The sequence below is a fragment of the Bufo gargarizans genome, chromosome 6 (assembly GCF_014858855.1).
Source record: "Bufo gargarizans isolate SCDJY-AF-19 chromosome 6, ASM1485885v1, whole genome shotgun sequence".
In the NCBI taxonomy this organism is placed as follows: Eukaryota; Metazoa; Chordata; class Amphibia; order Anura; family Bufonidae; genus Bufo; species Bufo gargarizans.
Window position 1 is genome coordinate 71156945 of NC_058085.1, and position 15241 is coordinate 71172185.

At 42.7% G+C, this 15241-nt stretch overlaps 1 protein-coding gene across 1 annotated transcript in view; it reads right to left on the minus strand.

The window, feature by feature from the left end:
- KIAA1755 (KIAA1755 ortholog) overlaps positions 1 to 12579 on the minus strand; it is a 50192-nt gene extending 37613 nt beyond the window's left edge. Inside the window, exons 1-5 of the mRNA XM_044299470.1 lie at positions 12477 to 12579; positions 8205 to 9523; positions 4460 to 4660; positions 2608 to 2731; positions 1529 to 1622 (exon numbers count right to left, since the gene is read on the minus strand). Of these exons, the coding sequence (XP_044155405.1) occupies positions 1529 to 1622; positions 2608 to 2731; positions 4460 to 4660; positions 8205 to 8991 (1206 nt within the window). The 5' untranslated portion in view covers positions 8992 to 9523; positions 12477 to 12579. The remainder of the gene's footprint in view (positions 1 to 1528; positions 1623 to 2607; positions 2732 to 4459; positions 4661 to 8204; positions 9524 to 12476) is intronic.
- Positions 12580 to 15241: the final 2662 nt, after the last annotated feature.

Below are 15241 nucleotides of genomic sequence, written 5' to 3' on the forward strand. Positions count from 1 at the left end.
CTGTTTTTTTTTTGCAGACCGTATGCGGAACAATTCATTTCAATGGGTCCGCAAAAAAAAAAAACGTAAGTTACTCCGTGTGTAATTCATTTCCGTATGTCCATTCTGCAAAATTATAGAACATGTCCTATTATTGTCCGCATTACAGACAAGGATAAGACTGTTCTATTAGGGGTCAGCTGTTTCATTCTGCAAAATACAGAATGCACACAGACGTCATCCGTGTTATTTGCGGATCCGTGTTTTACGGATATGCTCGTGTGCATGAGCCCTAATCCGCTGTAACACACTTTTCATGTGAGCATAAAAAAACGTTGCTAACATTGCTTCCCACATCTTGTGGGATAAAGGGGGGTGCCGCCGACAATATGCAAACAGAATGAGAATGAACAATCGTACTAACGATCATTCATCCCCCGTACAGTTTCAAATGAATGCTGACCAACTTAAAGTTAAAATAAAACGGTAACACTATTAAAGTACCCTAATTTGTCTTTGCCATGTATGGTGGGGTATTATGTTGTGCTGCGGCCTCGCCAGTGCAGTAGTAAAGTACAATGAGCATCTCATTAGAGAAGAAGGATAAAGCTCAGAAGACAATGGCCGTCACCCACCACCAGTTCCTCCATTGTTGAAACCTCATTTAAATAATCTCTTTCTGCAAGGATCCCTTTAGCTAACAGTTCATTGCACCTCTGTGTAATATGTGTCCCCTTCCCCCATGCAAAGTGGAGGCACCAGCGTAGAAGCAAAGCAGCCTCTAGATGTTCCCACTTTCATATATGGAGGCTGGTGGAAGAAGATAATTGTTACACATTTTTCATTTACCCGGCAATTAATAGATGCTGTTTCCATATACGTCCTCCAATCCTCTATATTTAGATTCAGTGTGTACATCATTACAGAAGCAGTCTAAACTCATTAGAAAGCAGTCTCGCTTTACCAGGCAGCCTCAGTTATTACCACCTAATAAACTTTATGGAACCCTCCTGCCTAATGGGACAATTAATCCTCAAATGTCATTTTTGGGCTGGGCACTCTGAGTCGCACATATCTCCATGTTAACTGCTTGTGCGCTGATGGCATCTTATGTAATCTCAGGATGTCGGGGATTTCCAGCTTCTTGGTGGTCTATAGACAGTTCATGAAATCTGATTGAGTAATTGAAGCCCTCATTGCTCTGCATCATGTCCATTATGGATGGAAAGCATGTCTTGAACCAGCATGTACCAAACATCTGTTACCTCTACCCTACAGCCTAATGCACACATCAGTATTATGGCTCTGTACACACCAGGATTTATAGGGAGTTGTAATATGGCACCCATAGATGTACCGAGGGGTATATATGGTATGGGATCCAACAGAAAGAAAAATTGTGGTATTCTCCATCAGGTGTTATATAACGGCATTGTTTTTCCATCCAGAAGCATTATGTCTAGAGCAGAATATCTCTGTAATATGGTAGCTCCACACACTGACATACAAAGTGCCATGTCCGGAAGCCTCCGTTATATTGTGCACTTACCTGGGCGCATTGCAGTGCTGCATGGAGACATGGAGATGGAGGGTGCTTTCTGGCATCCACTAAAATCATAAGTCCTAAGTCTCTTATCTCCTTTCTGGAAGAAAATTATAGTTCCACAAAATAATGTATTATTTCATATTATATATTATTAGACATGTATTCCATCAATATTACTGTTTCCAGTTTTGTATTTTTTATCTATCTATCTATCTATCTATCTATCTATCTATCTATCTATCTATCTATTATTCTCTCATATCTATCTATGACATACTGATAGGGAATTTAGACTGTGAACCCCACTGGGACAGCAAGTGATGCTAATGTCTTTAAAGCGCTGCAGAATATGTCAGCGCTATACAAGGGAGTAAAATAAATAATGAAATAAAATATCTCGTAACTATCTATCTGTCTATCTGTCTATCTATCTATCTATCTCATATCTATCTCTCTATCTATCTATCTATCTATCTGTCTAATATCTGTCTGTCCGTCCATCCATCCCTCTGTTCGTCCAGCTGTCCCATCTATCTCTCTATCTATCTCATATCTATCTATCTATCTATCTATCTATCTATCTCTCTATCTATCTGTCTAATATCTGTCTAATATCTGTCTGTCCGTCCATCCGTCCCTCTGTTCGTCCAGCTGTCCCATCTATCTATCTATTCTGTCTACTATCCATATGTCCATCCGTCCCTCAGTCCATCCCTCCATCTCCTATCCATCCATCCACCCGTTATCTATCTATCTATCCTGTCTACCATCTATCTACTATCCGTCTGCCTGTCCATCCATCCGTCTATCTATCTCCTCATTTATATTCTGTCTGCCTAACTATTTTTTCTCTATCTGTCTAAAAGCACACACTATATGCAGCAGCACATGCAAACACTGGCAAGATGGATAAATCTGAATTGCATTATTGCTTCACCTACAATATGAAAATTAGATTGCGCCCTTTTTTTATCAAAGTTGTGCTGGACCCATTTTCCCTTTATCTGTCTGTCATCATCGTAGTACTACTATTCTTTCACAGTTTTGTTAAGCTCAGAGATTTTGTAGATGTCATATCTTACCTGGCCACTGAAAAAAGATAGAGGAAGAGTCGAGCCACTTCTCTTACAGAGCACCATGTGGCATCCCACGCTGTGCTATCTGTGGTCACTTGGATTACGGCCCTTCCCAGTTTATCTCGACTCCCTAGGATCATAATGATCAAGTTAATGCATATAGATAACAGCATTGTGTAGGTATTCTACAATTAATACAATCCTTCATTCTTGGTAAGTGAGGCCACCATGGTAGTAGGATAGCATTTACAAACTAAAGGTGGCCATACACAGTAGATGAATGTCGGCCAAGCCCACTAATTTTGACAGAACCGGACATTCATGTGTATGGTGGTGTCCACGACTCTAGTAGATGATACGATTCTACAGATGTCAGGGGAAACAAGGGTTGGACATGTGTATGGGGAAAGGTGGCCAAAGGAATAGCTATCTACTAATCAAAAGTTATGTTACAACCACAGTAGCTGTAAATAAAGAATCTAGATGCTTTCTTTGTCTCCTGCCCATGTATCATTTTCTACCAAAGACCAAATCTAGTTCCATTCCAGAAGGAGGTTAAGGACTCATGGGTGCATATGACTCCTAACAATGATTAAGTTGTACAGAGCCCCAATATGGCACCGTTGGAAGTCTACTCATGGCATGCTCCAATGGACCCTTGAGGTTTTCTCTATCAGAATCATTACCTCTACAGTAGAGGATCATTGTAATACATTCCCATATTGAGGCACCATATGGTGGCACATGAAGTGACTATATACACCATAGAAGGGTATGGGCTTCTTGTACATGTGTTTGGAGCCCACACATTGTAAGTGCACAGTGTAGACCTTCATAGCTCTACAAAAAAGCATGTGAATACATACGCCAACATTTTAATTAGTTTAGAGTTTGCATATACACAGGTTGCCCATGTGTTTGCAAGCAGTTATGAGTATGCCATCTCCTAGAGCTTATGTTGGTTGAATTGCTGGAAGCTTAAATGAAAGCTTCCCTACAACAAGATGAACATGTCGACATCCAGCAAAGCAGGACATCATGAGATAACTGCACAGGAATACCGCCAAACACAGAAGGTGACAGGTCATAAACTAACAAGCCTGGGGAAACTGGAGAACCTCATTAATCACGTGGGTGCTAGGACTTCTCTATAGATGTCTATGATCAGGTTGGCCTTAGATCAGATGTGGCTTGTGCAGAACCTTCTGTTTATGCTCCTCTTATAGTTTACTATGTAGTGCTCAAATAATACAGTCATACATTGTTCAATTAAGGGTATTTTTATAGATGCCGATTTGTGTTCGGAACAATCACTGATCATTGGTATAACAAGTTGATTTGGCAATCATACACAGGCCAATGCACATTGTTGGAGGAACGAATAGTATGATCATTTGGTCCCCATGGAGTTTGCAAATTGTCAGCAACTCATCCCCTGGAGATATGCTGCTGACAACTGTGATTTTCAGGCTTGCATAAAAGATGCAATAAGCAGACAAACAAGGGATTGCTCATCTGTCGGCTGATTGCTGCCATGTTTACACAGGCCTATGATGTAGAACAAGCATACTTATGAACACTATAGGCTCATGTAATAGGACTTAATACTACCAGGCTGTTATCTAATTAACACCCTACTGGAGAACTGGGAGTTGCACCGTGTGTGGGATTGGGAGTGCAAGCTGCAGGTGGTCAGGGCCAGCAGTACCTTCCTTAGGATCGGTGGAGGCCCTTTCAATAATGACACTAGATGCACCCTTGTGACTATGACCAAGATATCTGTGTATTTTATGAAATTGCTACGGTCTAAAACAAGACTCTGAAAGGAGAAACAGTAGAAATTATCACTTGCACAAACCTGGAAGACAAGCAATCCCAGAATACAATAACTTGGCACTGAGATCCTGGCACTGGATTGGAAGATCAGTAATGGTCTCCCATGGAATGGATCCTCTTGATGGAGATCCTATGATGGATACCCATAGTCCAGTCTTGGATGGCACTTTTTGGACAGAAGACGTCACCTCGATAGCAGGGTTTGTACTTGCAGCCGATCCAGCTTAAGGGAAAGATAACATTTTAATAAAACATATCCAAGAACAGATGATAGTACCATTTGAGGGTTTAATTCAGGATCCTAGCTTAAAGCTTAAGTATTGAAAGCTTTGCATTAACTCGCATGACTTCCAAGCTAGGACATTGCTATTAAAAGTATGTGACACAGTGTGAACCCCAATTCCAAAGAGGAGTCTATGGTTCTGTGTGTCACAGAAATATGTTATGCTTTTGAAGGGAGCACACAAGGTCAAAGCCTATTTTTACATCCTAAGGAGATCTGATTCCCGAAAAAATACACAGAGCTTGTACACAGCAAGATTATCATCCTGATCACTTGTCAAGAGTGTGAGATGAAGGTAACTAAAAGTGGAGAGTTGTACATATATCCTACAAATGAGTTCTGGTGCATCAAGAAGAAACACAACTAAATATACAGTGGTGCTTGAAAGTTTGTGAACCGTTCAGAAATGTACATATTTCTGCATAAATCAAATTCCTAAAGAAAGATAACCAAATCAAACAAATGAGTCAAAAATATTAGACTTGGCCATTCATTTATTGAGGAAAATGATCCAATATCAGATTGGATCTTTCTACCTTACCAGGCGGGACAAGGGTCAAGTCATGTTCTGAAGTAGATGGAGGTTCCAGAGGTGGAACCCTCATCCATTGGACATTATAGTATTTCATTGGAATGCTATAATTGTCTATGATGGGAATACCCCTAAAAGGATCAGGGGTCTGTAGACAAAATCTGAATATGGGCCCACAAGTACTACCCTAGTGCCTAAATGATCTGTTTGCTGTTCTCCATTGTAAACGGGATCACAATTCACTTCCTTCATAAATCCTTTTTATTGAACATGAGCCATTTAGCTCATAGACCTTATGTGCGGAAAGTGATATACCCGGTTTAGATCTTTGAATCTCCAATTAAAGGGGTTTTCCAGGACTTAACTATTGATGAGCTATCCTCAGGATAGGTCATCAATATCAAATCGGTGGATGACTGACCCTTGGCACCTCCACCAATCAGATGTTTTTGGCAGCTCCCGGTGACGGAAACTATAAAGTGCCTGGAAGGCACCATCTACTATGTATTTTCTGGTGCCAGCATACTGCACCTTAGCTCTGATTCAATTAAATAGGAACCGAGTTGCAGTACCGCAACATGGCACTACAGAGTCTTCCAGCTCTGTCCATTGTATAGTTTCCATTCTGTCCCTAAGCAGCTGATTGGTGGGGGTGCGGAATGTCAAACCCTTACCAATTTGATATGGATGACTTATCATATTTCAAGCTGCTCCCGTACTCAGTCAGAGCTGTCCTCAAACTCAAACCGAGTGCCCTTGCTCTCAGTCCGAGCAGTCCTCTAGCTCTCCCTGGCAGCAGTATTCATGCATGCAACATGCCAATGACAAGAATACAGAGTGGTGGGATTGTCACCATCGGCATATTTGACTAAGCAGTCTGAACATAATATGGAGAACATAAATGATCGTTATAGTCCACTAATAAGGCTATGGTTACACTACCATCTACACAGGGGCGTAGCTATAGGGGGTGCAGAGGTAGCAGTCGCTACCGGGCCCAGGAGCCAGAGGGGCCCAAAGACCCTTGTGCCACATAAGATGACACTGGTATTATAGAAAGTGTATGCAAGTTACACCTCTGGCTGGACAGAAGGGGTTAGGTTAAGAATTTGGTATGGAGGAGGGGGGGGGGGGTGCAGTTTAAATTTTTGCTTCATGCAGCACAAAGGTTTGAGGGAAGGGGGGCCCAAGCTGAACTCTTGGCACCAGGGCCCATGAGCCTTTAGCTACGCCCCTGCATCTACACCAACGTAAACCATGATGCATTGCCAGATCAACGACATAACTGACGTCAACGACATCCGATGGACCCCACTGACTTATGATGCGTTCTCTCCAGGTTTTGTTATAGCGTCCATAGTTTTGACAGGAAGAATTTAGTGCTGCATGCTGCACTATTCTTCCTATCAAATCTGACAAAACTTCCCGGGAACGAAGCCAAAGAATTTCAGTAGCAATTTCTCACTTTACTGAAAATTATTAAAACGTATTTGCATTAAAACAATGGACCCTTTACAACTTCATTGACTGGAGTCATTTCCATATGGTGCCCCTCCCCAACGCTTCTAGGGGAAAATACATTCATAATAAAACATGCTACTGATAAATTGGACTGCCTGTGTGAATGGCGAGTGAACAACTTTTGAGCTGTCAGAAACATGTGGTCGACACATTAGTCATTGATGTACTATTTGAGGACTGCATGCATGGCTGATATGCAGCTGTGCTATATAGCTGGTGGTGAATGCAAACACATGGTTGTCAAAGGGGTCAAAACTTAAAAGCAGTTTAACTATCCCTCAAGTGTCAGGTTCTAAGCATCAAGTTACAATAAATACAAAGAATATCAACATGTCATGAAACCATACTAAAAGATGATCACATGAGGCGTCTCTACTCATTCAAATCACTATTTGAGCCACCAAAAAGATATGAACACATTGGAATTATTCCTTTTTACTGTATGAGGACCATATCTAGCTACTAGCCATCAGAATAATTCCCACCTACCAGGCAGCCAAGAACGCCAAGCCATTAGAAATTTGGCAACTTTTTGGATTTTGCTTTTGAATGATGCCTATGGTTTGCGTATAGTCAGACCGGATTCTGAATTGTTCCTCTTGTCCATGGGCAGAGCCTGGTATTGCAGCTCGCTTCCATTCCGGGCTTAAGCTTCAATACTAGGCATAAACCATGGGTTAGAGTGGAGATTTTTTGATATCCAAATCCTTGATATAAGGGTACTATCACACTTGCGTTGTGAAATCCGGCAGGCAATTCGGTCGCCGGAACTGGCTGCCGGATCCGCAAATCCGTGTGCAAACGGATAGCATTTGTAGACGGATCCGGATGCAGATCTGTCTAACAAATGCAATGAAACACCGGATCCGTCTCTCCAGTGTCATCCGGAGAAAAACGGATCCGGTATTTTATTGGGGGGCATTTTTAAAGGTCTGCACATGCGCAGACAAGAAAACCGGATCCGTTTTGCCAGAACACTTGGTGCCGGATCCGGCATTAATGCATTTCAATCGAAAATAATGCTGGATCTGGCAAGTGTTCCGGAATTTTGGACGGAGAAAGTACCGCAGCAAGCTGCGTTATTTTCTCTGGCCAAATACCGTAAGAGTGGCTGAACTGAAGAGATCCTAATGCATACTGAACGGAATGCTCTCCATTCAGAATGCATTAGGATAAAACTGATCAGTTTTTTTCCCGGTATTGAGCGCCTAGGACGGAACTCAATACCGGAAAATGTTAACACTAGTGTGAAAGTACCCTTAATATTACACTCATTCCCTGTGGCAATAGAAGAACTTTGATAACATTTGCAGCCCTGCATCCTTCCATGGCTATAAGGGATGATTATGATATGGCAATTGACATCATTCACAAATATAGTTCACCAAGGGTTCAATTATACTGTAATTTCTATAATCCCCTTAGTAGTACCTTTTCCGGAGAACTTAGCTCGGCTAAGTCTAGGAGAGCAGACGGCAGATACCCTTCTCCAAGTTCCACCGTACTGATTTGAGCTGTTATCTATGGGAAGGCCATCTCCTGATGACGAGGAACCACGCTGTCCTTTTAGAAAGGAGAATCTGTGTACAAGCGATGGAGAAGAGTCTGCCCCAGGGGAAGAAGTCACTTTTGAATTTCTTGAAGTACTCTGTATTTGTATATCTCCAGATTTTGAGTCTGTTTTCCCAGGAAATAGCCAGGAAGAAGATGTTTGGTTTTGAGGCTTACGGCGTGAACAAATAGGGCTTTCCAAAGCAGCAAACGTACTGGACCTACTCACTGTTTCTTCCAAAATTTCAGCCATAGGTGCTGAGATGAACTTAACTGGATTTTTAAGAGCTGCAAGGTAGGATTGACGGAAACGGCACTTTGTTTCTTTGACATTCAAATCTTTGTTGAGTTTTCTCCTAAGGCATGGGGTACACACCCCTTCCTTACTGGCCTGAGTTCTCCCACACACCCACTTATTATTAGCAACACTTGAAATAGGATCTCCCTTGACTTTTGGGACCCTGGAAGAATCCCCCATTTCCCGGTGGCAAGAAATGGATGGTTTATTTTCTGCTGTGACAGCGGTTTCTAAGAGGTCCACATAGTCTCCTTCCAGATCTTTGTCTGCTGTATCGTCCAAGTGTGGTGTCATTAGATTCTCGCTTTGTCCAATGAGTTCTTCAAACTCTGAAAAGCCTTTAAAGGAATATGAGGTTTTGTTCTGCATGAAGTAACATTAGTCCTGTAGTTCCACTATCTTTCCAAGGAAGTATGACGTGATCTGTTCCTTCACGTGACTGATCCTATTTATTGATGCAAGACTTTTGGTAGTGACTGGTGATGGGGCAACATAGACAACACAATTTTAGGTTTACATTCAGAATTTCCTTTAAAATTGAGGTGGTGTTTCTTTATGGATTGGCTCACACCATTTCACTGGTATCTCCAGGAATGTGTCCACACCACGTAGTCAGAAATTCAATTAAAAGAGATTTTTAGGCTTGGATGCAGAAATTTGTGCCACTGTTAAAAAGTCAATGTGCTATAACGAACAGCCTGAACCTGTCATGGCCTCTTAACGTCCTGAAGCAACTCCCAAGAAGATGGATCAGAGTCAACGTTCCAGTACACGTCTCCGGTTATGAGTCCACATGGGGACCAGCCATGGTGCGGCCACCAAGCACTCAGCATGGAGACTGCAATTAAACAGTACATTAAGCAGCCTTGTAATGAAGCGACACAAGCAGCTTCCAGGAGACCTGCAGCAAGAATATAAATTGAATTAAGAAAATGCTTTATGGATATAGGATTCGTGCAAATACAAGGGAATGAAGCACAGTCTGTAATAAATAATAGCGCAGGCAACAGCCATCGCCGTATGTTTACATTCTCCTGTGGGCCTTGTGCTATTATTCATGGTGAGGCAAAAAATAAATGTTTGTTTAGCAGGAGTTCATTGGCATTTATCCACCGAAAGAGAGATGAATGGAGCAGTACAGAGAAGCGCAGGCAGCAGATACTGAGGCATCCTCAGGTTCCATTCACAAATCACCAGAAAATGGACAATCAACCATCATTACAATTTTTTTTTTCCAGTGGACATTTGTTTGAGGACATTTGCATAGCTCCAACATATTATGCAGCGCCGTACACAGAATTTAGCATATTGCTTTATAGATGTTCCCATCACCGCTGTATCTCTGTGACTATATTCAGGGTAGGCCTTAGACATGGGTGACCTGGGCGTCACTGATGACGGGAGGCACCATAGACCCTGATGACCTGGGCACTCCTGAAACCACTCTCTATGTTATAGGCAAGCATCTGGCAGTTTTACTTGAGCATTTTAAGGCAATGTTATTTGAGCACAGTATCGTAGTGGTAATTACGTTTTGTATGGTATGGATATTTCTACCCTATATGATTGTATTATTTGGGCAATATATGGTACACCTTAAAGGGAGGGGTTGTCAAAGAAAGCAATGCACAGGGGACAACTCAGCTAGAGGTGGCGGCACACCTTAGACTCAGGTTGGGCAAACCTGTTGATTTCGACTGAACTAGCCAACCACTTCAGCAAGTTGCATTTATCATGTAGAGAAAGTTAATACAAGGCACTTACTAATGTATTGTTATTATACATATTGCCTCCTTTGCTGGCTAAACTTATTTTTCCAATCACATTATACACTGCTCGTTTCCATGGTTACGACCACCTTGCAATCCAGCAGTGGTGGCCGTGCTTGCACACTATAGGAAAAGGCACTGGCCACTAAGGTGGCCGGGACCATAGGGGTGCTCATAGGGCAGCGTTTTTTCCTATGGCGGGCAAGCACGGCCTCCGATGTTGGATTGCAGGGTGGTCATAACCATAGAAATGAGAAGTGTATAATGTGTGTGTGGAGAAAGGAGTCTAGCCAGCAAAGGAGGCAATGTGGACAATGACAATACATTAGTAAGTGCCTTGTATTAATTTTCTTTACCAGATAAATGCCCCTTTAAGGGTCTATTTACATGAGAAGAATTTTTTTTGAGTGCCAGTCAAGTGGAGCTCGTTTAGATGCATTTACATGGGCCGTCATTGGCACTGTATGTGCCTGAAGGACTGCTAATGGGATTGTACAGACACAGCTGCATTATTGTCGTCAGCACACCCCATCCCTGATTACACATTCCGATGTGCAAAGATGTGATCTCACCCATTTTCAGGTGATCAGGAGCATGTCTACACAGGGAAATGATTGGGTCAATGATCACAATTTGCGGTCCCCAATGCACGGGCAACATCCACGTCGATGAGTGGGTCCGTGATCCGCCCGCAACGCAAAAAAAAATAGAGCATATTTAATTTTTTTTCGGTGCAGAGGTGGGGTTCCGTTCCTCTGTTCCGCATTGGACCTTTCTGGTTTGCGGACCCATTCAAGTGAAAGGGTCCGCAACCGTGATGTAGTGCAAAAATGGCTGGGTCCAGAATATTGCAGACCTGCTGTTTTCAGGCTGCAATATGGGCCCGGCCGGCACACGTTCATGTGCATGAGCCCTTAAGTTGGGGAAGACAATTTTCGTCACGTTGAATTGCCAGATCCTTTGTTCTCAGTGTATGGTCACTAACTTTATAAGGAGCCAAGTAGTGTTGATCGAGCACCAAAGTGCTTGTGTGCTCGAGTAGAACACTTCCTGATGCTCGGGTGCTCTACATAGCACCCGAGCACAATGGAAGAACCATTAAACCAGGCACCTGCTCTGAAGAGGGGAGAGTGTCGGGACTCTAGTTCGGCCTAGGAGTCCCTACTCTGACTCCATATATGGAGTCAGTGCCTGGGGACACCCAGTGTATTTAAATCTAATTTAGCCTCTATTTCTGAAACGTTTCTGGTGGCATTCGAACTCACAACCTTCTACATTCATTAGAGCCAAGAATCTTATCCTTTACACTACAGAGCTGCATAGCCAGTTACAAAAAACACTAGAGCCAAGCAACCCATCAGTATATTTATGCATTGCGGGAGCAAACTATAAGGGTATAACCCAAAGGTGCTAGGCCATGCCCACTTGTGGCAACCAATGACTGCCTAATTTTACCGTATAATCATGCTACTGTTGGTTGTCCCGGGTGGCATGGCTGCATGTGGCTTGCTGAACTGTTGGGTTGTTCCACTAAACAAGGAGGAAACCATTGCAGAAAATACAAACCACGAGGATGCCCTGTAACTCAGTACCCTAGTGCCAGCGCAAAGCAGTACCAGGCACAAATATGACTGGAGGCAACATTATTAGGCAGAAACATGGTGGAAATAGTCAGTCAATGAATTTGAATTAACTTGCAGAGTCTATAAGATGTGGAGCACCATAGATGAGGGATGTATAGATATTCAATGTATGAATTGCTTACGTGGAATCGGTCAGTGTATCCTATCCAGATGGGTGAAGATATGTCCTCAAAAATGCTCCCAGGGACCCCCAACCCAAATAAGTTTCACATAGTGGCAGGTGCCTTGTACAGCTAGAGCCGCCTTGTAATAGGAGCAGCATTCTCTAATCCCCCATTATGGCTGACAATGCAACCCAATGCATGCTGGGAAAGTAGTCCTGAAGTGTAAGACTAAACTGCAGAGAAAGAAAAGAGTAAAGCGTAGGAGAAACCCAATGTGCATGGGCGACATCCCACGTCACCAAGTCTGCACCTAATGAAGCATGCTAAGCACATAATACCTTCCAGCGATGGACGCCTGCAGAAGCCCGCAACAAAAAACTTCTTGCTTGCACTTCTCAGGAGGGGCTGCCGGCTCCAACTTGCTTCTCACACACCTCCAGTCACCAAGTTGTTCCTGCCACAAAAAAAAAAGGGACAAGGAGACAAACCCCCTGGCACCTACAGTCCACCAAGCCTCCCCTTGAAGGACCCCCTCCCTGTGCCTTCCATTGATGTGATTGGAGGGCTGTGTTCCGAATTTAGCTGCACCAAAGACACAGGAATGTGGAGACAGTGCTTGGTGTCAGGCTGTCAGACTTTAATAGAAGCCCCCTCCCTTCCCCCCTCTGCTCGCTGGCACTGATCACAAGCTAACAGTTGTATCAACAGTCACCTGCTGGGACTTGTACCCATTCACACACCCTAAAAAGTATCCTGTGAAAGGAGCTACTGGACCCTCCGCAGAACCACGACCTCTTACATCCAGCGGCGGAGATTTTGCATTAGATGTAGCAGAGCCAAAGGCATCAAATATCGGAAGCTGCATTATTACTATTTTGTGATAACACTTAGAGCTGTTTCACACGACTGGATCCTGTGTGTGGAATCCGCTGCGTGAAAGCGAGCCAATCCCCGCTCCGGACAGCAGAGACACAGAGCAGTAACATGACTGATAATGCTCCCTGCCTCTCTGTGATCTTTTTACTACAAAATCACGGCGACAACTTTATCTCACTGTCATTTTGTAGTAAAAAGGTCACAGAGGCACGGAGCATTATCAGTCATGTTAATGCTCCGTGTCTCTGCTGTCCGGAGCGGGGCTTGGTTCTCTTTTACGCAATGGATTACCCTCACGGCATCCACTTGTATGAAAGAGCCCTTAGGCCTCTTTCACACAAGTGAGTTTTCCGCGCGGGTGCAATGCGTGACATCTAAGCATAGCACCCGCACTGAGTCCTGACCAATTCGTGGGTCTGTGTACATGAGCGTTTTTTTTTTCACGCATCAGTTCTACATTGCGTGAAAAACGCAGCATGTTCTATATTCTGCATTTTTCACTCAGCTCTGGCCCCATAGAAGTGAATGGGGCTCAGTGAAAATCGTATCGCATCCGCAAGCAAGTGCAGATGCAATGCGTTTTTCACTGATGGTTGCTAAGAGATGTTGTTTGTAAGCCTTATCACGCACGTGAAAAACGCATCAAAACTAATTGCAAACTGAACAAGTGAACGCAATCGCAGACAAAGCTGACTAAACTAGCTTGCAAAATGGTGCGGGTTTCACTAAACGCACCCTGAACGCATCCGGACCTAATCCGTCACTCTCGTGTGAAAGAGGCCTAAGGCCTATTTTTCGCGTGTAAAAAAACCTCATGGGTTTACATTCCTTTTTTTTTTTTACAAGCGTTTTTGGTACAAAACGGTCAAGAATAGGACCATTTCTATTTTTATACGGGCCCATGGAACTGACATACGGATGCGGACAGTACATGGTGTGCTGTCTGGATCTTATGCAGCCCCATTGAAATGAATGGGTCCGCATCCAATCCACATATAATGTAGATCGGATGCAGACCGAAAATATGGTCGTGTGTCTGGAGTCTAAAAAAAAACATCAAGGACCCCCAAAAATCACTGAAAGTAAGAAAAAGGCCAAAGAGTACTGTGTATTTGAGTGCTTTAGATTTTACTTTAGACTTTAAGCTAACAACTGGCTGTACCGTTTTTAGAAAAAAAAATATGTAACATTAAAATTCAAGAAAAACACCACCAAAAAGTTTTTTTGTTTCTCGAGAGAGAAAAAAAAAAATCACAGTAGCCGTAGACTTATATTAAATACAGTTTTATTTTACAGCTTTTTTGTTTTATAAGAAATGCCTTAAATATCTGTTTATTGTTATGGGTTGCATTTTTATTTAATTTAGGGATTTATTAAATTTTTTCATGCATTTTTCCTGTCCTACAGAAAACACCACTGATCCAACGAGCACCATCTGACCGTTCAAAATGAATAAAAATGCCTCTAAAACACACTGGGGTAGATTTATTAAAACTGGGAAAACTGGCTTAGGCCCCATTCATATCACCGTTTCATGTTCTGTTCTTCTGATCGGTCAGAACAGAAAAAAAAAGACAAAATAAAAAAGGGGATCCTTTATTTTGAGACTGCGCTGTGCTCATTTTTGATGGGAGAAAAAGTCCCGCCAGGAGGGATTTTATTCTAGTCGAAAAGGAGGGATCTCTGACAGAATTGACATAAAGGGATACAAATTGTTTTTAAACAAAAATCTGAAAATGAAACAATGATGTGAACACGGCCTAAGTTACCAAACACAATGACAAACTTAGCTCTGCTACATCTGGGATCTGACATGATGAGTATCTGTGGAATGTTTCTATATAAGCCTGCTTGATATATAAAGCGCGGTATATGTTTTCCAGCAGCAGTTTCACTATGATACTGTATTTAACCTAGAGGCCAAAAGTGTTGACAGACCCTGAGAGTGTTATTGGGCGTCCCCTGTGACACGTCCTTGCCGAGACGTCACACGGCCATGAAAACAAACAGCGATGCAAACAAACTCCTCGTCCTGGAGTATTTCCTTGTTTGTTATAGCAAGTGAAAAAATCATTAAGGCAAGTGCGACAGCAGCCATTCCTGACAACTCTGGAGCATCGTTCCTCATAATGCTACATTGTGCTGTTTCTCTGTTATTCCTATTAGAAATATAGGAACACATTTAAAACTGGGTGTTACTAGTTTGGGCTGTGTCCATACCCAGCCT